The sequence below is a fragment of the Narcine bancroftii genome, chromosome 9, assembly GCF_036971445.1.
Source record: "Narcine bancroftii isolate sNarBan1 chromosome 9, sNarBan1.hap1, whole genome shotgun sequence".
Classification (NCBI taxonomy): Eukaryota; Metazoa; Chordata; class Chondrichthyes; order Torpediniformes; family Narcinidae; genus Narcine; species Narcine bancroftii.
Genome location: NC_091477.1, coordinates 39,658,575 through 39,684,599, shown reverse-complemented (window position 1 = coordinate 39,684,599; position 26,025 = coordinate 39,658,575). Strand labels below are relative to the sequence as shown.

The 26,025-nt window shown below is 39.7% G+C and overlaps 1 protein-coding gene and 1 long non-coding RNA gene across 6 annotated transcripts in view; one reads left to right on the top strand and one right to left on the bottom strand.

Annotated features, from left to right (window-relative positions):
• Window positions 1–8,162, bottom strand: part of LOC138742890 (uncharacterized) — a 146,054-nt gene extending 137,892 nt beyond the window's left edge. The window contains exon 1 of the long non-coding RNA XR_011344499.1: window positions 6,428–8,162. This is a non-coding gene — a long non-coding RNA (uncharacterized lncRNA). The remainder of the gene's footprint in view (window positions 1–6,427) is intronic.
• A 2,842-nt stretch (window positions 8,163–11,004) lies between these two features.
• bod1 (biorientation of chromosomes in cell division 1) lies at window positions 11,005–25,804 on the top strand. Of its 5 annotated transcripts, none has more exons than XR_011344905.1 (5): window positions 11,009–11,353; window positions 14,867–14,991; window positions 19,522–19,709; window positions 22,498–22,668; window positions 24,236–25,804. XR_011344905.1 is itself a non-coding variant. In XM_069898857.1 (4 exons), the coding sequence occupies exons 1-4, from the start codon at window positions 11,234–11,236 to the stop codon at window positions 24,262–24,264; spliced, it is 462 nt and encodes a 153-aa protein (XP_069754958.1). In that variant the 5' UTR covers window positions 11,005–11,233; the 3' UTR covers window positions 24,265–25,804. The 5 variants fall into 5 exon arrangements, 3 of the variants coding, with proteins under 3 accessions (XP_069754958.1, XP_069754957.1, XP_069754960.1); XR_011344904.1 differs by having other exon boundaries at window positions 22,498–22,890; XM_069898857.1 differs by lacking the exon at window positions 22,498–22,668 and having other exon boundaries at window positions 11,005–11,353.
• Window positions 25,805–26,025: the final 221 nt, after the last annotated feature.

The following is a 26,025-nucleotide window of genomic DNA, read 5'->3' as shown; positions in this document are numbered from 1 at the left end:
TGAACCGTAACTACATCGTAGACACAATTCATCGCAAGTATGCTGATAATGTGCCACTTTATCTGGAAATACTGTAAGGATTGATATGTCCAGGTTTTTAGAATAGGCTGTGAAGGATCTGAGAATGCCTAACCTGGGAATGCTGAAAGGAGCTGGGCAAGGAGTTTAACTTGAGGGCCACTTCTATCTGGCATATTTAGGCAGATTTCCACTTAATATTGTGGGATTAATCTAACAAATATAAGCAAACTAATTTGTTTATTCGTCCCCCAAATGTTTTGTTTTCCATCTTTTTTTTATAACTTAAAGGAGAAAATTCAGCCCAATCTGATCCATGCCAGCTTCCAGGGGTTTCAATCCAGCTCACCCTATTTCCATGTACCCTGAAACTTATTCTCTCTCACTCATTCTCATCAATTTTTTTCCAAAAATAGACTTTATTCATACTAATTATTTACAAAAGGAAAAAAAGTACAGTGTCTCTTTCCACCTCTATGTTCATATCCATATATTCCCGTCACTGTGCCTTGTTACATTTTTGAACATTACCACCACATAACCCCCTATCACTTCTCCTTCCCCTCTGTTGTATGAAGGACTTCTCTTCAATCTCAGCTCCCCAATGCCCGGTAATGGTAGGAGTCTAGACTGTGATCCTTCTCCACAGCACCCTCACATTGGCTGCAGCTTGGAATGTGCCAGTTGGCAATATTTCCTCACCGACATATCCACGCGCTGAAAGACCAACAGGTGTTGGGCAGACCAAAGTGTGTCTTTTACCGAGTTGATGGTCTTCCAACAGTTCTTGATGTCTGAATCTATGTGTCCTCCAGGAACAGTCCGCAGATCAGAAATGACTCGCTGCTGCGAGGGATGAACCATGACAAGGACCCTTAAATCCTCTCCACACACTCTTACCATATCAGCATTCACCAAAGAGGTGCGTGACCATCTCCACTCATGCGTAGTGAGTGATGTTCCAGTTGTACAGGAAGAAACTGACTGGAAGGGTTCCTCTCACCACCAGCCAGGCCAAGTGTTCTTCATTGTTTGTGAGCCCTGGTGATGAGGCATTCCACCAAATGACTTGGTCAGTTTTCTCAAGGCATCACCCATCAGGTCCATCGAGTCCTCATCTCTCAGTTTCTGTAGTACATTGCGTGCTGACCATTGCCTGATGGCCTTATGGTCAAAGGTGTTGGTCTGGAAAAACTTTTCCACAAAGGATAAGTCGAGCTGACTCCTCAATTTTTTTTTATTAACCTAGACAAATTGGTCATTTACAGTAGACACTTGACCAACCACTGTGCCTTTGGGATGTGGGAGGAAACGGGAGCTCCAATTTGGTCATGAGAGAATATGCAAACTTTTTAGTTGACACCTATGTTTAGGGCTGAACCCCAATTAGCTGCTGCAAGATATACCCAGCAATGGAAAGTATTGCAATCACAACAGTAGTATATTAAAATATGGGGTGAATCTCATGTTGTTTATTAATTGTCTTCCACATTTGTTGTTGCTTAAACAATGTGCAACTGAGGCAGGGATCAGAAACCCTCAAAGTGTTATTGAAGATTAATCACTATTGCAATGCAAAAGTGAAAATTCTGACAATGTTTTATTTGGCTTATCAGACAATATTTTGTTATTTCAAATGTTGCAAAAAAATTGTAGATCCTGAGGTCCCTGTTCCTGCCGGGAGCCCAAAGTCACCACTTCTGCTGGGAGCCTGACATCCCCGCTCCTGCTGGGAGCCCCACTTCCCCACTCCTGCTGAGCCCCCGCCCTTCCGGGCCCCTCTGCTTAAGACTAATGGTTAATCTGCCACTGATGGTAATAGCTGAAATACTGAACTGGCTGCCATAATTATCACAATTCTTTTTTATTGGACAAAAAACACCGAGAAACTGAAAGCAGTGCTTTGGAAAAGAAAATATGTGGAGCCCAACTTCCTCAAAGTTAGTAGGTTTTAGTTGAAATAAAATATATTGACCATTTTGATTTGGGGAAGTGTTACCATTGTGACACTTACTCAAAGGTTCTGAGACAGCATAAAAAAGTCTCAATTAATTCATGTTATTTGCAAAAAAGTCATGGAAACTGGAGCACATTAAAAGAGAGTAACATTTCTCATTGTGATAAATCATTTGAACTTTATTGTCATAGCTTATAGCATGACTTAAAATTGTTAAATCTATCATTGTTATGGGACAAACTTGTTATCATTTTCCTATCTGTAAATGACAGTTTTATAAAGAAAACTATTATAATAAAAATTAATGCCTCAGTTTATCACAAATGTTCAAAGATAAGTTTTCAAATATTTAAATTGAAAATCAAAAACTTCTGTGCACACAGAAAGATTAGACAATGGAGCCATTGAGATCAAGACAGAGGAACAGAGAAGATTCTATACTTATATGGTCTCTATACTTTAGCTCACCTCAAAACTTGACCATTATGAAGCATTGCTTTTGGGATATTTACATGTCTTTATCGAATTAGACCACGTTAATGTTGGTATTTTTGCAAAATCTGCCTCACCAAATTGCTATTTATATTATGTAATGCACTGATTATTTTAATATTCTTCTTTCTTTGGCTTGGCTTCGTGGACAAAGATTTATGGAGGGGTATGTCCATGTCTGCTGCAGGCTCGTTGGTGACTGACAAGTCCGATGCAGGACAGGCAGGCACGGTTGCAAGGGAAAATTGGTGGGTTGGGGTTGGGTGTTGGGTTTTTCCTCCTTTGTCTTTTGTCAGTGAGGTGGGCTTTGCGGTCTTCTTCAAAGGAGGTTGCTGCCCGCCGAATTGTGAGGCACCAAGATGCATGGTTGGAGGCGAGATCAGCCCACTGGCGGTGGTCAATGTGGCAGGCACCAAGAGATTTCTTTAAGTTGTCCTTGTACCTCTTCTTTGGTGCACCTCTGTCTTGGGGGCCAGTGGAGACCTCGCCATAGAACACGATCTTGGGAAGGCGATGGTCCTCCATTCTGGAGACGTGACCCACCCAGCGCAGTTGAGTCTTCAGCAGCATGGATTCGATGCTTGCGGACTCTGCCAGCTCGAGTACTTCGATGTTGGTGATGAAGCCATTCCAATGAATGTTGAGGATGGAGAGGAGACAGCGCTAATGGAAGCGTTCTAGGAGCCGTAGGTGATGCCGGTAGAGGACCCATGATTCGGAGCCAAACAGGAGCGTGGGTATGACAACGGCTCTGTACACACTGATCTTTGTGTGTTTCTTCAGGTGGTTGTTTTTCCAGACTCTTTTGTGTAGTCTTCCAAAGGCGCTATTTGCCTTGGTGAGTCTGTTGTCTATCTCGTTGTCGATCCTTGCATCAGATGAAATGGTGCAGCCGAGGTAGGTAAACTGGTTGACCATTTTGAGTTCAGTGTGCCTGATGGAGATGTGGGGGGGCTGGTGGTCATGGTGGGGAGCTGGCTGATGGAGGACCTCAGTTTTCTTCAGGCTGACTTCCAGGCCAAACATTTTGGCAGTTTCCGCAAAACAGGACGTCATGCGCTGGAGAGCTGGCTCTGAATGGGCAACTAAAGCGGCATCGTCTGCAAAGAGTAGTTCACGGACAAGTTGCTCGTGTCTTGGTGTGAGCTTGCAGGCACCTCAGATTGAAGAGACTGCCATCTGTATGTAAACAGCGTCTTCATTGTTGAGGTGTTTCATGGCATAAGTATAAGAACCTGGAAACTCATGTCCCACAGATTGTGTTATTTTCTCTATTGTTAAAACACAAGATCTGTTCTCTTCCTTACAATAAAATGTTTTTTTTTCTTAAGTTTCAGTCCGCCAAGTCCTTTTATATATCTAATTAACTTCTATCTTCTTATGTATGTAAAAAAATTATGGGATTTCAATTGCCAACAGCCTCTTTGTCTTATTTCTGCTCATTGTTAGGGCTATGATTGTCTTGGCAGCAATTAGGGAGTTTCCATGGGAACTGTAATGGCTACTGCACAATATGAATGCTTTATTTTACTTGAATAAAGCACACAGCTCACCTACAATAAGTGTGCTGTGCATAAATGGAAATTCAATGTGTAGGAATATGATTAGGATTTTGATGAAATTAATTACATTGTTATTATAAATATATTTCACCATATATTCTGAAAATGCCATAAAATATCTGAAAAAACATGACGTTTCAAGGTGAACTTTTTAATTACACAAGCTTGTGTGCAAATATTCTACGATGCCAATGAAAAGAAGGACATACGCATGGATCAAATTTCACCCCCCACCGCCTCACCCATGTTTTGGATCCATTTCCGGCTAAGTTACCAAGTCAACAAAGAAAAGAAGTAAATATTAAAGCATTATCTATAGAAGTAATCACTCAGAATACCATATATAATTAATCTATATTAGGAAACACAATGAAATCCTACATCGTCAGAGGAATGCAATTTCTATTATTACATTTTATATATTAATTTCTAGGGATGTAGGCATCATTGCCAAGACAATTATTTTCTTGTGAAGATGGAAATGATGAATAGGGAATTCCAGGATTTACACCCAGTAGCTATGATTTGTAGAGGAAACTGCAAATGGTGGTGTTCTTTTGCACGCTGTCCTCATTCCTGTTTTTGGTAGAAATCATAGGCTGACCTAGGTGAGCAAATGGATTTCATTTGTAGCCCACACTGTGATAGTAATAGAGGGGCTAAATATGATGGGATGGGATTGAAAATCTACCCCTATAACTGCAGGAAATGCTATATGTTCTCACACCTCCTCCCTCATTATCATCCACAGTCCTTCCAACTGAAGGATCACTTATGCAGGGATCATGCCCCAGTTGTGGCCTCCTCTGCTGCAGAGAGACTGGATATAAACTGAGAGATCATTTGATTGAGCACCTTCGCTCTGTCCACTGCAATAACAGGGTACTCCCAATTTCAATTCCGCACCCATTACCACACTAACATGTCTGTCCATGGCCTTATGCGCTGCCATACTGAGGCCATCTGCATATTGGAGGAACAACACCTGGGCACTCTCTAACCTGGTAGCATTAACGTCAATGTAATATTACAATATTATTCTTTAATTGTTAATGAGCTTGTATTTCATATTTAGTTGATTCTGCCTGCCGCCACTCCTCGGGTCACCTGATCTTTCTTGCTCCAATCAGCTTTTAGCTGCTGCCTTGTGTCATTTTAAATTCTAACTGCTGCCATACTTAGGTTTATTTTTATTCTATTTAGATTGTATGCAGTACAGAAGAATTAGATTAAATCCACTTATGTGGAATTTGTTGTCTGAGCTAAGCAGTTTTTATTTCTCATTTTTAGACTGTAACTATACAATTAAGTTGAGTAAATTTTGGAAAGCGGCCACCACATTTTTCATTCTCACCACAATTTACTCAACGTTATGATTCAGCATGGAGACAGCTTGGAGGCCCAAGTGCTTAGACATTGACTCCGACTCACCAACAGCTGCCAAGGAGTGACAACACTGGTGTATGATTTCTATGAACTACGTCCACGACTATAGGGACAAGATATCAAACAAGTATAGAACATTATTAGACTGTGTGAGTTGCAACATTTTTGAATACATGGAAGGATGTGAAAAGTTTGACTCAGCTAAGTTAAATGGTTTATATGTGAAGACTCCCACTGAGGTTTTTTCCAGGTGGCAGAAGCCAGGAGAATCATTAGATGATTTATTCAGGGAGTTGGAAAAGTTAAAGAGAAACTGTAATTTTTTAGATCATAGTGCGGAGCAGTGTGGAAACGAGGCAATGCATGACGCGTTCATCGCTGACATTGCCTCACCTGCTTGTTGAATTTCTCAGCACTTTTGTATGTGGCACTTCCCACTGAAGTTCTATTCTGATAGCCATGAACTGCAAGACACAACTAGCAATGGTTAGTGGTAATGCTACAAAGCCATCATTGATGAATGCTATTGATTGCCCCTCCCAAAGTATAATTGTGTTCTTATTACACAAAAGAGCTGGAGAAACTCAGCAGGTCTTGCAGCATCTGTAGGAAGCAAAGATATATAACCAACACTTTGGGCCTCAGTCCTTCATCAAAGTATGAGCAAAAAGCAGGCAGTGTCTGATTAAAGTGGCAGAGGAGGAGGAAAGAAAGAGGCAGGCCAAGAAGCCAGAGGTGGACATGTATAAGAGGGCAGGAGAGAAAAGCTGAGAATTCATCAGGGGAAGGGGGTAGACCTGTGAATACAGAAAGGGGACAGAGGGATAGAGAGAGAGGGAAGGAGGTGCACAGAAACCAGAGAACTCTATATTGATGCCATTTGGTTAGAAGCTGCCTTTTTTGAGCTCTTATTATTTTCAGTGCTTCTTTCAAGTGGTGTTCAATATGGGGAACTTTCTAATCGGTATCTGGGGGAGGACAGTTGATGGTAATAAGGAAAAGATTTTCTTACCCATGTTTGGCCTGGTACTGTGGGAATTCATTAGTCTGGAAACAATGCTCAGCACTCCTATGGTTGCTTCTTTCCACTATACTGCTCTTCTTGGTGGTTGTGTCCTGTCAGAGATAAGATGTACCAAAGCATTGTGGTGTGAAATGTTACACATTATCTATAATGTATGTTTTTCTCTGTTGTAACACTTGTTCCAGGACACAAGAGGACAATTTTGAAAAGCTGACTAGAACTAGGAGATGAATATACTTTTGTCTCTTTTCCACTTTCTCAGAGGAAGGGAAAGCCAGAGGTAATCTTCAAAGGCCCTCACTACCCAGCACATGCTCTGTTCTTGCTGCTGCCATCAGGAAAGAGGTCTAGGTGCCACATCACCAGATTCAGAAACAGCCACTACCCCTCCACCATCAGACTCCTCAATGACAAATCAATCAGAGACTCATTTAAGGACTCTTACTGTGCACTTCATTGATTTTCTTTTATGTTCTCCCTGTATTGCACAGTCATTTTGTTTACGTTCATTATCTGTTTACAGTTCTTTGTTTACATGTTTATGATGTGTACAGTTTATTTTTTACACTACCAATTAGTGGTAATTCTGTCATGCCAGCAGGGAAGAAAGAATCTCAGGATTGTATGTGAATCTGAATCTGAGGCTGAAGACTGATTTGAAACTAGCTGAAAGGGTACCAGGAATTGGAACCGGGATGCATGAGGGTGCTGGAGGCTTCCTGATCATGTTAGAGGTGTGCATTGGAGCTCAAGTTGGTTGCCTGTAGATAATATCTACCAACTTCCCTCATTACTATCTTTGTCACCTCTTCATAAAACTCAATCAAGTCCGTACAACATGACCTATCCCATTCGAAACCATGTTGATTATTCGTAACATTCCTATGCTTTTTCAAATGAGAGTGAATCCTTTCCCTGAAAAAATTATCTCCAATAGATTCTATACTACTGATGTAAGATTCATGGGCCTAAAATCCACTCAATTATTCCTTTTGTCCTTCTTTGGAACAACATCAGCTATTTTTCAATCCTCTGGGACCAAATATTGAGAGAACTCAAAGATCTCTATCAAGACCACAGCAATCCCCTCTCATGCCTTCCTCAATAATCCATTTTTAATCTAATTTAACTGTATTTATCTAAGCGTCTGGGAATAATAAAGATTGATTTATGGGCCGACATTCATTTCTGCATCATGCAATGAATTAGGATTATGGTGGATTTGTGTCAGTGAAGAAAGACATGGTTTGCTGCCACCAAGTGGGCAATAAAATGAATAGTCAGTTAAACAAGGATGTCTGCAGACACTGTGATTGTAGTTTAATCTTCTTCTTTCTTCTTTGGCTTGGCTTCGCGGACGAAGATTTATGGAGGGGTAAATGTCCACGTCAGCTGCAAGCTAGTTTGTGGCTGACAAGTCCAATGCGGGACAGGCAGACACGGTTGCAGGGGAAAATTGGTTGGTTGGGGTTGGGTGTTGGGTTTTTCCTCCTTAGTCTTTTGTCAGTGAGGTCGGCTCTGCGGTCTTCTTCAAAGGAGGTTGCTGCCCACCGAACTGTGAGGCACCAAGATGCACGGTTTGAGGCGATATCAGCCCACTGGCGGTGGTCAATGTGGCAGGCACCAAGAGATTTCTTTAGGCAGTCCTTGTACCTCTTCTTTGGTGCACCTCTGTCACGGTGGCCTGTGGAGAGCTTGCCATATAACACGATCTTGGGAAGGTGATGGTCCTCCATTCTGGAGACGTGACCTACCCAGCGCAGTTGGATCTTCAGCAGCGTGGATTCGATGCTGTCGGCCTCTGCCATCTCGAGTACTTCGATGTTAGGGATGAAGTCGCTCCATGAATGTTGAGGTTGGAGCGGAGACAACGTTGGTGGAAGCGTTCTAGGAGCCGTAGGTGATGCCAGTAGAGGATCCATGATTCGGAGCCGAACAGGAATGTGGGTATGACAACGGCTCTGTATGCGCTAATCTTTGTGAAGTTTTTCAGTTGGTTGTTTTTCCAGACTCTTTTGTGTAGTCTTCCAAAGGCGTTATTTGCCTAGCAAGTCTGCTGTCTATCTCGTTGTCAATCCTTGCATCTGATGAAATGGTGCAGCCGAGATAGGTAAACTGGTTGACCATTTTGAGTTCTGTGTGCCCAATGGAGATGTGGGGGTGCTGGTAGTCATGATGGGGAGCTGGCTGATGGAGGACCTCAGTTTTCTTCAGGCTGACTTCCAGGCCAAACATTTTGGCAGTTTCCGCAAAACAGGACGTCAAGCGCTGAAGAGCTGGCTCTGAATGGGCAACTAAAGCGGCATCGTCTGCCAAGAGTAGTTCATGGACAAGTTGCTCTTGTGTCTTGGTGTGAGCTTGCAGGCGCCTCAGATTGAAGAGACTGCCATCCGTGTGGTACCGGATGTAAACAGCGTCTTCATTGTTGAGGTCTTTCATGGCTTGGTTCCTGTACACAAAAATGCTATAGAAACTCAGCAGGTCACCTTACATGTATCAACATTAATATTTAGATTAATTTTCCAGAATTTTACCATGCTCCTCTTCCAAAGCTTACTGTATCAAAATCATACACTGTAATTATTTTATTGTTTGAGCAGCCTTTCTACTTTTGGATAATGAAAGCAGAAATTGACAACAGACAAGGTTAGTACACATGTATTTTTCATTTCATGAAATGTTGCTTCATAACTAAAAATCAGTGCAATACACAAACGTGCTAGAGAAATTCAGCAGGTCATGCAGTATCTAAAAGAAACAAAGGATTTCTGACATTTCGGGCCTGAGCCCTTTGAAAAGGTATCCTCAAGGACCTTGACAAAGGACTTTGGTCCGAAAACATTGCTTGCCCTTTGCTTTGTATGGATGCTGTGTGACTCGCTAAGTTTCTCCAGCACATTTGTGATTGAATTCAACTCCAGCATCTGCATTGCTTCTTGTTAAACATTATTCCAGCTCAAGTTAGAAACAACCTCACATTCACTGCCACCAAAATAAAGGAGCTGATTGTTGACTTCAGGTAGGGAAAGGCAGAGGTGATTATTGGGGGAATCAGAGGTGAAGAGGGTGAGCAAATTTAAGTATTTGGAGTTACTACCTCGGAGGATCTTTCCTGAACCCAACATACAAATGGCATTGAGAAGAAAGCACAACAATGCCTCTACTTCCTCAGGAGTTTGCGGAGGTTTGGTATGACATTGAAAACCCTGACGAATTTCTATAGATGGAAAGTGTGCTGACCATCTGCATCATGGTCTGGTCTGAGCAAAAAGTCCTGCAAAAGGTAGTGGATGCAGCCTAGGACATCACAGGCAAAATCTTCCCCACCATCAAGAACATCTGCAGGGAACCCTGTCGTCGGAGAGCGGCAGCAATCATCAAGGATCCACACCATCCAGCATGGACCCTACTTGCTGCTACCATCAGGAAAGAGGTATGAATGCCACAAGACTTGCACCAACAGTGTTAAGAACAGCTGCTACCCATCCACCATCAGACTCCTCAACAATAAACTCAATCAGGGACTTATTTAAGGACTCTTATTTTTGGACTTTATTGATTTCTTTTCCTCTCTGTATTGCAGTTTGTTTACATTTCTTTATATCTTGACATACAGCACAGTACCACGACCTTTTGGCCCATGAGCCTGTGCCACGCAATTACATCCAAATGACTTACACCCCCAGTACGTTTTGAAGGGTGGGAGGAAACTGAAGTACCCAGAGGAAATCCACACAAGCATGGGGAGAACATACAAATTCCTTGCAGATAACGCAGGATACGAACCAGGGTCGCTGCCGCCATAACAGCATTGTGCTATACCGTTATACTAACTGTGTCGCCCCATTTGTTTACATGATCATGTTGCGTGCAGTTTTTTTGCACTACCAATAAGTGACAATTCTGCCTTGCCTGCATGAAAACGAATCTCAGAGTTGTATGTGATGTAATGTATTAACTCTTGACAATAAATCTGAATCTGATATCAGAAAAGCAACAGATCACCAAAGACAAATACTAAAATCAAATTTTGCAAGATCAGCCTGCAATGTAATAGTTTATATCTCTTTCAAATCACGTTGCTGCAACGAGCGTTTCTGAAATGGTTAACTATCACGTAGGCTTTCACTCAAATGAAATGGATGGTATCAAAGCCCAATGGCTTGGCTTTGAGACCCTACAGAACCCTGTCTAGGATTATGATTGTATGTGCTGGCTGGCCCACCCTCCAGGTGTCCTTCTTCCTTGGCTCCTCCCCTTAGTCCTGCCCATGTGACCCGAGCCCATAAAGGTCGAGTCTCCTCTCCTTCCCACTCATTCCTAGCTTTGACCCGGGGCCGGCAGTCTCTAGTACAGTAAAGCTTCAGTCTTTGTCCGAGTCATTATTGAGGCTACTGACAGCGCCCAACACTAACTATTTTTCTTCTCTTTTTTAAAATCTTTTTATTAATTTGATAGAGAGCATGCACTTATTTCAAGATTAATTAATTCGAGAGGACTGACCATTTTCATCCCTGGATGCTGACTGGCTTGCCGAGTTCCGGCAGCGGCCCATCGTTTGCTTACGTACGGGGTTGGCCGGCCACCTGAGCAGTGCATCACCCACATCCAGGAACTGAGGTTTCCCTCAAGAGGAACCTTTAAACTACACTTCCCAGAAGGCCCCTCGTCGCAGCCCTCTGCGCATGCGCTCTCGTGCCAGGGCGGAAGTCGCGCAGGGACAGCAGACTGCCTCCGCTCGCGATATTAACGTGGCCCCGAAATCTGTCTCCTTCATCGCGAGCCTGCCTGCAAATGGCCAAAAACCTGCCGTCTGAAGACCCGAACTTAATTGCCAAGATCGTGGATCACTTGAAGAACCGCGGCCTGTTCGACGAGTTTCGCAGGGATTGCCTGGCCGATGTGGACACCAAGGTGAGCGAGGGGGGGGCTGCTCTGCTGACCGGGCCCCTTCTTCCCCTCGTCCGCCGGCCTGAGCCCCTGTGTGCGAGGTGGGGTTTGCACCCTGGGGACATGACACGTCTGCGTTTCAGGTTCCAGAGCCCCCAGACCTCGGGCCAGTGATTGAGCTTCAGCTCTCCCTGTTGAAACGCCCCCATCGCCCCTGGACTGCAGTTCCCAGGCTTCTTTCTGTATCCTCTCCCCATTTCTCTTACTCCCCTTTCTCACACGGGTTCATGCACAACCCTTGCCTTCCTACATCGCCTGGCATGAATGCCTGTTACAGTGGATCTTGCTATTGGTTCTGCCGTGAATCTAGTCCTAATTGCCCTGGCCTTTTTCTATCATGTGCCCTCTCGTCCCCGTCCAGCGACTTTGGCTCTTCTGACCCAGAAGTGATGATGTGTATTAGGAGATGGAATTGGTCGAGCTTGAGCCACCGTCCAATAATTCAATTTATGCCTGATCTGATTGCTAACTGTGGTCTTCCAAATCCCTGGTAACCTTCAGCTCATTCGTTTATCAAGATTCTATCCATAGGTACCTTTAAAATATTTAATGTCTCGTGTTTCAGCTGCACAAGGTATTGGTGAGACTGCACTTGGAGTACTAAATGCAATTTTGGATGCCCAGCTAAAAGAAGCACGTTAATAATTTGGCAGGGATATAGAGTACATTCATCAGGATTGGGCTAGAATTGGAGATCTTGTGTTGTAGCGAGGGATTAGATGTGCCTGGTCTTTTATTCCCTGGAATGAAGGAGGATAACCTGTAATCTGAGAGGTTTATGAAATCATGAGGGGTCATGGATAAAGTGAATGTCTGCAGTCTTTTTCTCCAGAGTAGATGATTCTAGAGCTAGACAGCATAGGCTTAAGGTGAGATCTAAGAGTGATTTGAAGGGCAACATTTTCACTTGAGGTGCTTTGTATCTGAGAATGAGTTGCTGGAGGAAACTAGAAGTGGGACTATTACAATGTTCAAAAGACATTTGGACAGATCTAGCGACAGGAGGGGCTTAGAAGGATATGGATCAAATGCAAGCAAATGTAACTGGTCTAAATAAGTTGAGTTGAAAGGCCTGCTCAATACTGTATGACTCTAGCTCCTTCTGTTTTGAGGAAGGGATGTCTACCCCTTGCATCCTCTTCCTCAGGCTACTCTTCTCTTACCCTGTTTTATTTATTTTATCTCTGTCCAACCATGTTTTTTTTCCACCAACTACCACCTTGGAAAATGTAAAGAATGGTAGAGACCCAAACCAGAGAAGCTTTTTCTGGACAAATACCAGATACTGTAAAATAAAAAGTGATCGAGAACTCAGAAGCTGGGTTGTATAAGTCATTGAAAGTAAAATGAATCTATAATTGGAGGTTGTAAAGTGTTAATTGCTCATTTTTGTTTAAACCACTGTTAAAGCAAGATTAGGATTGGATTGCTATAGTGAATCAATTCAGCATTGTGTTTTGAGCTATCTTTTTTGTTGTTTGTAATTCTCTTAAGGTGCTAAATTGCATTATGTTGCAATTTACTGACTGCCATTAAGTGCAAATCTGACACATTTCAAACACTAGTTCTATTTCAAATGTGATGGCAAAGTGTTTTCTCAGCAAATATTGCAAAACTGCAAAATATGTTTTGCATGATATTTTTAACACGAGTAGATTTTTAAATATAAAAAATTGTCAAGTGCTAATGAGTTTTAAATAAGGTAAAACAGATGGCAGGCAGTATATAACATCAGTAACAAGTGAACAATTTGGGTCACTGTATATTGAGCAAAACTCAAGTGGTTTGAGATTATTGCCAGCTGTTCTTTTAACTGCTTCCATATTTAAAAAAAAAATTCTTTAAAGTAATCCATGAAAATTGCAGAAAAAATAGGAGATGTCCAACATTTAAATTATTGTACATTAGCTTTGAGATCTGGATTCGATGGAGATTGAGAGAAAATTGCTTTTAATTTTAATAATTTTGCTTCTCAATAGATTTATAATTTCTCAGTTGTTGCTGCCATAGCAGAAGATGTTGGGTTTTTTTGCTTTCTGCCACCTATTATGTGTATAGACAACTATAACATTTTGGAGCCACTGTAGAAGCATGCACATTTAACAGATGTGAACTATTTTTGACTGTATTTATCTACAGTTAAGTTCACTGCATGGCCTTTATTTCAAACACATAAACAGTTATGTGATGATTAGTGAAATTACAGGGAAGATCGGGTGGTTGGATACAAAGTATAAGAACAAAACTTCTGTCTTATCTGGCTTTGTATCGAAAGCAATGCTCAGCTCTGTTTCCCTTCAAATTGCAGGAAACGTCTGAAATAAAATTTGAACTTTTTTGAAGGCTTAACTGAAACAGCAGGGGAGCACTTCAGAAGCTTATCAGCAGAGTGCAAGATGTCCATAAAACCACCTGTCATGTTCTGTTCTTGGGCAGATTTTAAGTTTCTCACATGAAGTTCTGAGACATGCTCGATTGATCCTCCACCTTTCTTCATTATCTTTAGAGCACTTATTAAAGTGAACTATTAACAAAGACAAAACTATCTGTTGCCTTTTATAGGGCCGGCCATGTCAACCAGCAGGCTCTCGTCCAAGAATTATAGGTGACACTATTCACCATTTATTACGTATGCCTGAATTGTGACTTAAAGCCAGCTTTTTAACCTAAATGATGTTAGCCCAAATCTATAGAAAACGCAGTAGTTTCCTCTTGCTAGAGAGGGATTTGAAGCACTCATTAATACAGGAGATGTGAATTCCAGCACTCTAAAAATAAAATCAGTGATTTCAAATCTCAGCCACAGGTGGACAAATGTTACGGCAATTTCCTTACTAACTTAAGTTTCTGGTATATGACATCCATTTGAAAATGGAGAACTTCAATGATAAAGATGAATACTAGAAAATACTTGAATATTAAGTGAAATATTTTTGTGTGAGTAGCATATTGTAACTATTGTCTGTTCAAAATATTTATTTGAAAACATGTCTTTTACAGAAAATCTCTCTGCACATGCTTGGGAATGTAGAAGTAATCTTCACTGGAAAGCTTTAAGGTCACAGTATAATAGGTTCTGTTCTAGAATAAAGTGCTTGTTGGCCTGGCATATTTTTTCCTCCCACCTTGAATTGTCTTCAGAGTGGCATGTAAAAGAGTCCGTTTTAAAGCATAGACACCAGACTGTGTCTGTTCAAATAATCAAACTAATTTTTACTAAGCCAGTTTTATTTTCCAGGATATCTTTGACAGGTGGGATGAAGCGAAGCACCCTGGGAGAACCCATAAAGAAATGGGACGAATGTGTAAACTGTGCCACGGGATGGTGGGGGGGAGAAGTAAGGGGATCTGTAAATTCTTTGAGTCGCACAAGAACAGGATAATTGGGAGAAAACATGTTTTTATATAAACAATAATTATGTGCATTTTTAAGCTATTGACATTTATTTGGCTTGTTTTAATCCAATTTTTGTGCAGCCAGCCTATCAGAATCTCAGACAGAGAGTTGATAATTTTGTGTCCAATCATTTGGCTAATCATGAATGGAATCCAAGCCTTAACAAAAATCAGCTGCGGAATGAACTTCGACAAAGGGTCTGTAAGTGAGTACGTTAAGCTCTATTGAACTGTTCATTTTAAGGTCAAATTAAAATATTTTGATCAGTCTTGCAAGGCAACATTTCATAATTTCATTGACTGTAAACAGATAGCCAAAATGCTGACCATGGTTAAATTCTATAAGTACTGAGTAACAATTTTCTGGGCTGATAGGAAAAATAGACTATTGTAACTTGTGCTAAATTCAAAGTCTGTAGCACTGCTAAAGGCAGAGTTGCTGAAATAAATGTTGTCCACACCAAGCAAGTAAACCAGTAATTGCCGCTTATTCAAACCACACGTGTTCCTTTTTAGGGAAGGCGACAGGCTCATGGGAGTGATGTCATAATGCTGCTGTGAGGCCTGGCTGTTCCTGTGGCAATGTGCTCCTGCAGCCTGGAACTTCTGTGTGGTGGGGGAAAAGCCCATGTTCACGACAGCGATTTGGCCCATCGTGTACAGGATTGACCCGGCACGCTACAAGTCTTTAATATCTATTACTCTCGTGTTTTTTGCTTTAAATTTTAATTTCTTGCCTGTTCAAAAATAATCATTCTTAAACATGAGTCCGAAATATTGGCCGTTGTCTTTCCTTTTGGTACCGTTTGACTCGTTATGCTTTTCCAACCTGACCGTTTTTGTTTTATTTCCTTTCATTGCAGTTTTTTTGCTCCAATGTCAAACATTACATTGGCTATATTTTTATTTAAATTTTCTCACTTTTCCTACTCCTCTTTGTATTATTATGTGGCCTCTACATATTTTTGAGCTTTGAAGGACCGCAAAGGGAGTAATCTCGGGATTACTGCCTATGCCACACGACAGTGAGAGCAAGAATAGAATGAGATGGAGGATGAATGCGTGGCTGAAGGGGTGGAGCAAAGGGCAGGGATTCAAGTTTGTGGATCACTGGGACCATTTTTGGGGTAGATGTGACCTGTACAAAAAGGATAAGTTGCATTTGAACCCCAGGGGGACAAGGATTCTGGTGGGGATGTTTGCTAGGGTTACTCAGGAGACTTTAAACTAGAATGGCTGGGGGGAGGAAAGAGCTGTTGGTAAAGATAGGGGCATACAGGAAGTAAAAAGTGGGAAATCTCTAAAATGCATATATTTTAATGCTAGGAGCATTGTAAGGAAGCTGGATGAGCTAAAGGTATGGATTGACACTTTGAAGTATGACGTGGTAGCGATTAGTGAAACATGGTTACAGGAGAGATATGACTGGCAGCTAAATATTCCTGAATTTAGTTGCTTTGGGTGTGATAGAACCAGGGGGGCAAGAGGGGATGGGGTTGCACTACTTGTTAGAGAAAATATTACAGTGGTGCTTGGTGCGATAGAATAGAAGGCTCATCCAGGGAGGCTATTTGGGTGGAATTGAGGAATGGGAAAGGGGAAGTTACAATTATTGGGATGTATTATAGACCACCAAATGGGGAACGTGAATTAGAGGAACAAATTAGTAGGGAGATAGTATATATTTGTAATAAGCACAAGGTAGTGATTGTGGGGGATTTTAATTTTCCGAATATTGATTGGGAAACCCATTCCGTGAAAGGGCTGGATGGGTTGGAGTTTGTAAAATGTGTGCAGGATAGCTTTTTATGTCAATACGTGGAGGTACCAATTGGAGAGGGAGCTGTGTTGGATTTACTGTTGGGGAATGAGATGGGTCAGGTGACAGAGTTATGGGAGCACTTCAGGTCCAGTGATCATAGTGCCATTAGCTTCAAGGTAATTATGGAAAAGGATAGGTCTTGGCCCAGAGTTGAGGTTTTTGAGTGGGGGAAAAGCTAGGTTTGAGGAGATGCGAAAGGATTTACAAGGGGTGGATTGGGACAATTTGTTTTCTGGGAAGGATGTAATAGAGAAATGGAGGCCTTTTAAAGGAGAGGTTTTAAGAGTACAACATCTTTATAAACCTGTTAAGTTGAAAGGTAAGGTCAAAAGTTTGAGAGAGCCATGATTCTCAAGGGATATTGGAAATATTGGAAACTTGGTTTGAAAAAAGATGTTTGGGTACTATATTGAATGTAAGAAGAATCTTAAGAAAGAAATTAGAAAAGCTAAAAGGTATGAGGTGGGTATAGCAAGCAGGGTGAAAATAAATCCAAAGGGTTTCTACAAATATGTAAAAAGCAAAAGGAAAGTGAGAGACAAAATTGGTCCAATAGAGAATCAGAAAGGACAAATGTGTGTGGAGCCAAAAGAGATGGGGAAGGTCTTGAACAATTTCTTTTCCTCGGTATTTACTGAGGAGAAGGATATTGAACTGTGCAGGGTAAAGGAAGCAAAGGGGGTAAATATGGAGACTACAGTGATTAAGAAAGAGGTAGTACTGGAGCTTTTGAAACATATAAAGGTGGATAAGTCTCCAGATCCTGACAGGATTTTCCCCAGGACCTTGAGAGAAGTTAGTGAGGAAATAGCAGAGGCTCTGGCAGTGATTTTTCAAATGTCATTAGAGACGGGTATAGTGCCGGAGGATTGGCATGTTGCGCATATGGTTCCTTTGTTTAAAAAGGTTTGAGGAGCAAGCCTAGCAATTATTGGCCTGTAAGTTTGACGTCTGTGGTAGGTAAATTGATGGAAAGTGTTCTTAGAGATAGTGTATATATAAGTATATGGAGGGACAGGGTCTGATCAGGAACACTGAACCTGGATTTGTGCATGCAAGGTCATGTTTGACCAATCTTGTTGAATTTTTTTGAAGTGACTAGGAATGTTGATGAGGGTAGAGCAGTGGATGTTGTCTACATGGACTTCAGTAAGGCCTTCGATAAGGTTTCACATGGGAGGTTAGTTAGGAAGGCTAAGACCTTGGGTATTAATTTGGAGATAGTCAAATGGATTCAACAGTGGCTGGAAGGAAGGTGCCAGAGAGTAGTAGTAGATAATTGTTTGTCAGGATGGAGGCCGGTGACAAGCGGTGTACCTCAGCTTTCGGTATTGGGACTGTTGCTGTTTGTCATACATATTAATGATCTGGAGGATAGGGCAGTAAATTGGATTAGTAAATATGCAGATGATTCTAAAATAGGGGGAATTGTGGATGATGAAGAGGGTTTCAAAGATTGCACAGGGATTTAAACTGCTAAGAGGAGTGGGCAGAAAGATGGTAGATGGAGTTTAATGTTGATAAGTGTGAGGTGCTTCATTTTGGAAAGAATAATCAAAGCAAGAAATATGTGGTAAATGGGAGGGCATTGAAGAATGCGGTGGAGCAGAAAGATCTAGGAATAATGGTGCATTGTTCCCTGAAGGTAGGAGCGCATGTGGATAGGGTGGTGAAGAAGGCCTTTAGTATGCTTGCCTTTATAAATCAGTGCATAGAATATAAGAGTTGGGAAGTAATGGTGAAACTGTAGAAGGCATTGGTGAGGCCAAATTTAGAGTACTGTGTGCAGTTCTGGTCACTGATTTATAGGAAGGATATTAACAAAATAGAGTGCAGAGAAGATTTACAAAAATGTTGCCTGGGTTTCAGCATCTGGAATACAAGGAGAGATTGAGCAAATTAGGTCTTTATTCTTTGGAACGTAGAAGGCTGAGAGGGGATTTGATAGAGGTGTTTAAGATAATGAGAGGGATAGATAGAGTTGATGTGGAATGGCTTTTCCCATTGAGAGTAGGAGAGATGAATACAAGAGGTCATGGGTTGAGAGTTGACGGGCAAAGATTTAGAAGTAACATGAGGGGGAACTTCTTTACTCAGAGAGTGGTTACTGTTTGGAATGGGCTTACGGGAAAGGTGGTGGAGGCAGGGTCAATTTTGTCATTTAAGAAAGAGTTTGATAAGTATATGGATGGGAGGGGGATGGAGGGATATGGGCAGAGTGCTGGTAAGTGGGATTAGAGGTGGGTACTTGGATCAGTGTGGACTAGAAGGGCCAAATTGTCCTGTTTCCGTGCTGTAATTGTTATATGGTTAATTACTTGCACAAGCGCTGAGAGGAGATGGCGGGGAAATAGGGTAGCTACATTAAAATTTTCACTTAATTGAATGACCACTTTTTTCGTACAAAAGTGCAAGGAGTCATTTTACTATTTCTTTTTGTGCATTTCATAAGCTTTGTCTAATTGTGATGTAATAATAACTTAAAAACTATGTATTGCCCATTTTTTTTCATATTGCAATTGTGCTTTTGATATTAACTGCAGTTATTCTCTGCAAGAAACAATGTTTTTTCCCCTCTAGTATTTGTGGTTAATTTCAAAAATGAAAAATGTTGATTACTAACTTGTATCCTAAATCTCTCTGCCAAAGCCGAAAACTCCCTTCACAAAATTTACTTGCCTCCGATAAAGAAAATCACAGGCTTCAACTCGATGGGTTAAAACGAGTAAATGTTTTTGTTTCCACTACCTCTTTACTGTGTACTCAGGTTTTTTTGACAAGCTGTCAGTTGCAGAAAGTTTTTGTTACATTGGTCTCCGTTCTATATTTTGAATTAGATAAAAATATAGGAATTTTAATTTCATGTGTGGAGAAACTCATTATGAAATAAACTAATTGCATTTGCATCTCACAGATCAGGAATGTTGGAATCTGGCGTGGACAGAATTATTTCTCAGGTCGTAGATCCGAAGCTGTATCACATATTCAAACCACAGATAGAGAAGGCAGTTCATGAATTTATGGCTACAGAAATGAATGAGGAAGTTGTTCCAAATCCTCCACAGGAGCCTGAAAAACAGGAGCTCTCTGCTCCAGCTTCAGGTACACCCTGAGGTCTTGTATCATCTTTTTATTTTTCTATTTTTGCATTCACTTATTGTTTTGATTTTATAATGCCTCATTTTTACATTATAAAATAATAATTAAGACCCATTTAAAGATATTACATTTAGTACTTAAAAATAGTAGGCACTTTTTTTTTCTACTTGAGGACATCTAAACAAAAGGATGGGTAATCCAGACATTGTTTGTTGGATGTTTCTGTGATTTTTTTTGTACAATATGTGGCATTGGTGGCGACCACTCAGTATATGTCCATTTCTGGTTCTCCAAGTTCTATCAATCAAATCCAATCCGATGCAGAAGAAAGAACAAATTGTGGGCATTAGAAAATTATATGCTTAAATGGAGCATGTTTATTTCCTTTTGAACATCTCTAACATCTTGTGCTGTCTGCAGTTAGTGCCAAACCAGAAGCAGTTTTCTGTTTAACCACTTTTGTTTCATCTCGTCGCTTCGAGTAGCAGACTTTTTTAAAAAATTCTACCATGCCATAATTGCATTCGTATTTCCCTTATGACCTTGTTTAGTTACAGAATTATAAGCTGGTATGTTATCATTTTTTAATTTAGACATAAAGCACAGTAACAGGCCATTTTGGCCCACGAGTCCATGCTGCCCAATTCACACCCAATTAACCTACATCCTGGTACATTTTGAATAGTGGGTGGAAACTGGAGACCCCCCCCCCAGGGAAAACCCACACAGACATGGGGAGAATGTACAAACTCCTTACAAACAGCGCCGGATTGAACCTCGGTCCTGATGGCTGCCACTGTAAAGGTGTCGCGCTAACCGCTATGTCATCCATGCCACCCTCTACACAAACTGTGCTGCCCCATGATAATCATGTGCTGAGGAAATTTAATCCAATTATTTTTAAAGTAACTAATGTTTCCCATATTAAACTACTTCCAAAGTTTTAAATACATAATGCACAGTTTTTTGATCATTTAATTTCCCATGCAATACATTTTAACTTTAAAATATGAGGAGTTGAGATGTAATAGCCATGTTTATGTTTATTTTGTGTCTTCAGTGGAAATACTTGTTCCATGTATAGCATTAAGCAAATGCAACAAAATATTTTGCATTGACCAAATTAAATAATTAGAGGAAACTTTGCATAAAGAGAATGCTAAGATGGGAAGCAGTATAGCAGCAAATGCTGACCTTTGCATTGGGAGAGCTGACTGAAAATATGGTAGGGAAAAAAAATGGATTTTGAGAGTTTTTCCAGAGTGACGGGGGTAGCAAGTTGGACAAAATTAATTGGGTAAAACACAAAAGTCTGCAGACACTGTGGTTGAAGAAAAAAACAATGCTGGAAAAACACAGCAGGTCAAACTGTACTTTATGTAGCAAAGATAAAGATACATAACCAATTCATCAAGTGCTAAAAATTTTTAATTTAATGGGTTTTTTTTTGTTTTCGAATAAAACGAGAATTAGAGAACAATGCAGGAGATAAAGAAAAACTGAAAGAATTAGGAGAAATTCAAGAAGCACAAGAATATACAAAATAAGTGTTGGTAGGCCTTTTGGTTTGTATCTATTTAATTTTTCAGTAAGACCATCAATGCCACTTTTGTTTATTATCTTTGATCCCTTTAAAATCCAAAAGACTTTCTTGAGTGTACTCTGACTGAACTGCATAACCCTCCTGGGAAGAGAATTTCAAGATTGACTAATCCTTCATTTTGAGAGTGCGCTCTGGCTCTAGATTGCCTTGGAAGAGGAAAATTCTATCATTCAAAGCCTTATAAGAATATCCTATGTTTCATTATGACCTTCTCCCATATCTCCCATTCTTTTAAACTTTGGGTCATAAAATAGGCCTAATCTACTGAACACTCCTCATAATTCAATTCTTCAAAGCCACCCACACTCCCATCCCTAAAGTTCCAGGAATTAATCTGGTACTTATGACGTTGCAGTGTATCTTTCTTTGGGAAGGGTCACCAGGCCTTTATAGTATTTCAGCTGTGGTCTCATCAGTGCCCTATATAATTGCAAAATGACATCTTTATTGATGGTACTAGGCATGATAAATTCCAGTGATTTGTGTTCAAAATTTATGTATATCAGCACTTTTCAATTTCTCTCCTAAGAATAAAAACTATATTTTTAAAATCTGGTTAGATAACTTTCCATTTTCTACATTACGTACAGTTTGCCATGTCTTCCATTCACTTACTCTCTTATTCTTTCTGACTTTCTAAATTTCCCTCACCTACTGTGTTCTTTCCTTCTGCACTGTTTAGTTTGTCTTGTCAATAGTCTAAGTTGATAGATTCTCTGCACTAGTAGTCACAGCTCCATCTTTACCTTGCATTATGCTGGTGACTGAATTAAAATAAAAGCAGAAAATGCGAAAAACACTCAGCAAGTCAGGCGGCGACCATGAGAAGGGTAACAGTTCTAGTTTCAGGTTGGAGGCTTTCATCAGAATGAATGAGTCTTTTCAGCATTTTCTTTTTAGATTTTCAATGTTTTTTTTAAACATTCATTTCCCATGAATTTCTTTCTCCCCAACAAATATTTGGGTTGCACACTGAAAACTGTTCGGATTGCAAGGCCATGAAGAAATGTCATGAGAGTAAATTGACGGTCAAAATGTGTTGGGTAAGCAGTTTGACTAATTTGTGATGCTTACCTTGATTAACCTGAAGAAGAAAACCTGAAGTTTTCACCTTGATTCTGTTAAAATATATAAAGCTCACATTTAAAATCTGTCTGAATTTTTGGTATTTATTTCTTTTTCTTACAGGTAACACTTCACATGTCCTAGCACCAGCGTAACGATAACTGTCTTTCTATCTTCAGCAGTACCTTCAATTGTAGTTTGATTGGGATGGAGCTGCTTATCTAGGATTAACCATGAAAATTTTGTTTATAATATGCATTAGCACAGCTGCATCAATATAATGGAATAGGGAAGGTGAGAACAGCAATGAAGAAAAAGATGTCATTTGTTGAATCTCAATTAATGATGCAAAATTTGGAGATGCAGGAAAAATGGGTGCTGAGATTCTTTTGGCAATGCTTGTAATTGGAGCAAGTGAAGAAAAGACTACATTTTAATTTCCATTGACGAAGGACATGTGGTGAAGAGGGTTTTTTTTTTTTGTTGAATGAAAAGTTGCAGCCACCCTGCCTCAAGGTAGTTTCCTTTTCTAACAACATGTGTATTTAACCCTTTGAAGGTGCTTCTATTGCACCAAACAAGATTTTTTTTCCATGAGTTCAAGGAATGTTATAAATAAAAATACATATTCTGTGTTTTTGTTGTCATCTTTAAAACCTTGTACTGGCATTTTGAGGTACAATTTTGCAGACACTATGTCAGTAATTTAATACCTGTAATATACATCTAGTATCAAAAGGGTGGATTGTGCATAGAGCTTTCAGTTAAATTGTTGGTTTAGAAATTCAAAGTTTCCTTCACATAAGGATTGATACAGCTGAGTTCATAACCTATCTCTTGTATTTTAATTATTTGAGATAATTGAACAGTAGGTAAGTACTCAGCTGTGTGGTTTGTCTAGTATTGGAGTTTATCCTGCATACATTTTTGTTTTTAAAAAAAAAAATTGTCTTGAGGATAGAGCAATTATTACAAATTGCATTTATTATCCCTTTTGGTCCTGTTCAGAAATGCACACTTTTGGCAGATTCTCTATAAGAGAAGCATATTCTAGCTTTCTGCTTGATGAAATAGTGCTAGATGCCTTTCCCAACAATCATTCTACTCTAGCAATAGGATACAACTGCTCAGTTACCCACTGATTTTTATGGGAGAATACACTCGCTTCTTTGCGCTTTCTTTTTAAAGTTTGTATAACTATCTATGGTTGTAATGTGTATAAAATTCCAAAATCAAGACCCAAATCTGAATAGATTTGCAATTTAGGCAAGAACAATTGGTTCAGATTCATGAAGCAATCTTGCAGCAGTTGAACATACATTGTAATTAATGTGACTATAATGTTCCAGGAATCTGAGAGCAGATATGTTGAATGAGATGTGGGAGCTGTAGGCACTCATTTAGTTTCTGATCAATGATGAACTGTATTCAAGTCAACGCCCCGCAATAAAGCAACTAAATTTAGATTTCTCGTGACAGTGACAGAATAGTAGAAATATTTTTATTTATGCAGAATTCTGGAACCAGAATAAGACAACTAGGTTTCAAATTTGATCACTTAACAATTCCTCATCTGAGGCATACCAATCAGCTTTAAAGCTCCCAAAATACATTAGTATGGTTTCTGCTCCTGGCATCCACAAGCATGTGCTTAGTGTGAAAATAAATGAGAATGAACTATACTGCTTCATTGTCCAGAGCAATTCAAACCATTTGGTTTTGTGGTCACTAATCTTCCATCCTCCAATAAAGAATTCTCATGATGTGATTTGAACAGGCAAAATTTAAAATTGCATCAGATAAAAAGCCCTGAGTGATGTGCATTTTTAACCTAATCCTTTGTTTTGGTTTTTTCTTTCAGGGATAGTCTTGAAGACTAATCTTCCCTAGACAGAACAGCCCCCCCTCCCCCAACCCCTCCACAGGTAAAAAAAAATGTATGTTAACACATTTTTCTGAGAATTCTACATTTTCATTAAGCAATGCTATCTGGGTTCTCCTTGAGAAAATAACCATCTGAAAGAAGGTGGGAATGACCACATTTTAGCTGTTATACCCAATTACTGCAGACTTGATTTGAATTTCAGAAAACATCTTCCTCACTCTGAAATATAGAATTCCATTTTTTTGCCTTTGAATTTTAGGTATCTGCTTTCAGGTGACTGGAATTTAAAGTCATTATGTCCAATATTTTTGCTTGGGACATCAAAAGATAAAGACCAAAAATGCTTAAGCACAGTTATTTACAATAAGAACTTGACTGATAATTAGTGAAAGGATGAGGCATAGTTTGGCACTAACCCTTAAAAGAGCATGCCTGCTTTTTGTTCTACTTGCTTGCGACTTTGTAGGCTTCAGTGCATAATAACCATAAATTGGTAATAGCATTCAGGCTGAACTATCAAACATGGTCAGTAGTTTAAAGCTTGGGGAGAACCCAAATATGTGGCATTCAAAATGCTCATTTTTATCGTGTTACCATTCCATATTTTAATCATATCATTTGAGAAATGAGTTTTGTTATTTTCAGGCATGAATAATTTCATTTCATAATGCTGGAACTTTTTTTAAATGTAAAATACAATATGGGAGAATAATATCCCAAAATCTCAGGGGTTTTCTTTGCAATTTGTTTTCTAGTGTGTATTTGATTTGTCATTTGTGCCATTTTAAGTTGTATTCTGAAGGCAATTTTTTTTTGCAAACTGGTTTAGTTATATTAAAAGTGATAGTACTCCACTGTGACTGGGTGAGATACCTGGTGCTTCCAAAACTTTTTATAATTCCCAAATTTAGTTGAATCACTGGATAACCAAAACTGTGCTTGCAGAGAATTTAGTGCACTGTTTTCCTTTATATTACAATTTCATAAATATCTTTTCATCCTTATTAAGAATCGTCTGGGTGCCATTTATAAAAAGTTACAAATGGTTTTGAACTTTTTGATGTAAAGCAAACTCTGGATGATCCCTGTTAATGTATGATTAAACATAGCTTGGTGTTTGAGAGTCCACACAGAAGTACCAATTAGTCTGGTATTTATTGATTATGGTAGGACAGACTAAACTAATTAATTGGATTGAGTTGACCTGACCTACATCATTTTGTAGCTAACTTTGAATGCAGGTTCTTTAATGCCCTGAATATTTTGTGACTTAACTGCAACAACTTACCTCTAAAATTTCTATCAGGTGCTAACATTGATAAAAGCCATGTTCATTTCACTGCAGGCAAGCTTTCATATAATTCTAGTTTCACTGCTTCCACTTGCTAGTGAAGTTCGGCATTTGCAGAGTAGATTTGGTCATTATGAATTGAGTTGTTGCACAGGATTTATTACACAATCTCTACTACTGTACTCTTTTTAAAGTCTAATTGTTTTCCCTAAAACTGTGGATTAAATAAAATAAATCTAGTATTGACACTGAAATGGAGTACTTGAAATTCAATTGTTTGATATTTCTTTTGAAACTAATCACATATTTAATGATACCAAAATGTGATTTTTAAAAAAAAATTATTATTGTTAGACTTTATAAGTGCAAATATTGGTTTTGGTAAGTTCAAAAAAATTTGAGCAATGTTTATTAAAAAAATCTTTTTTATCCAAATAAAAGTTTACACAAAGTTATGAGAGTTGTGTGTGTTTAA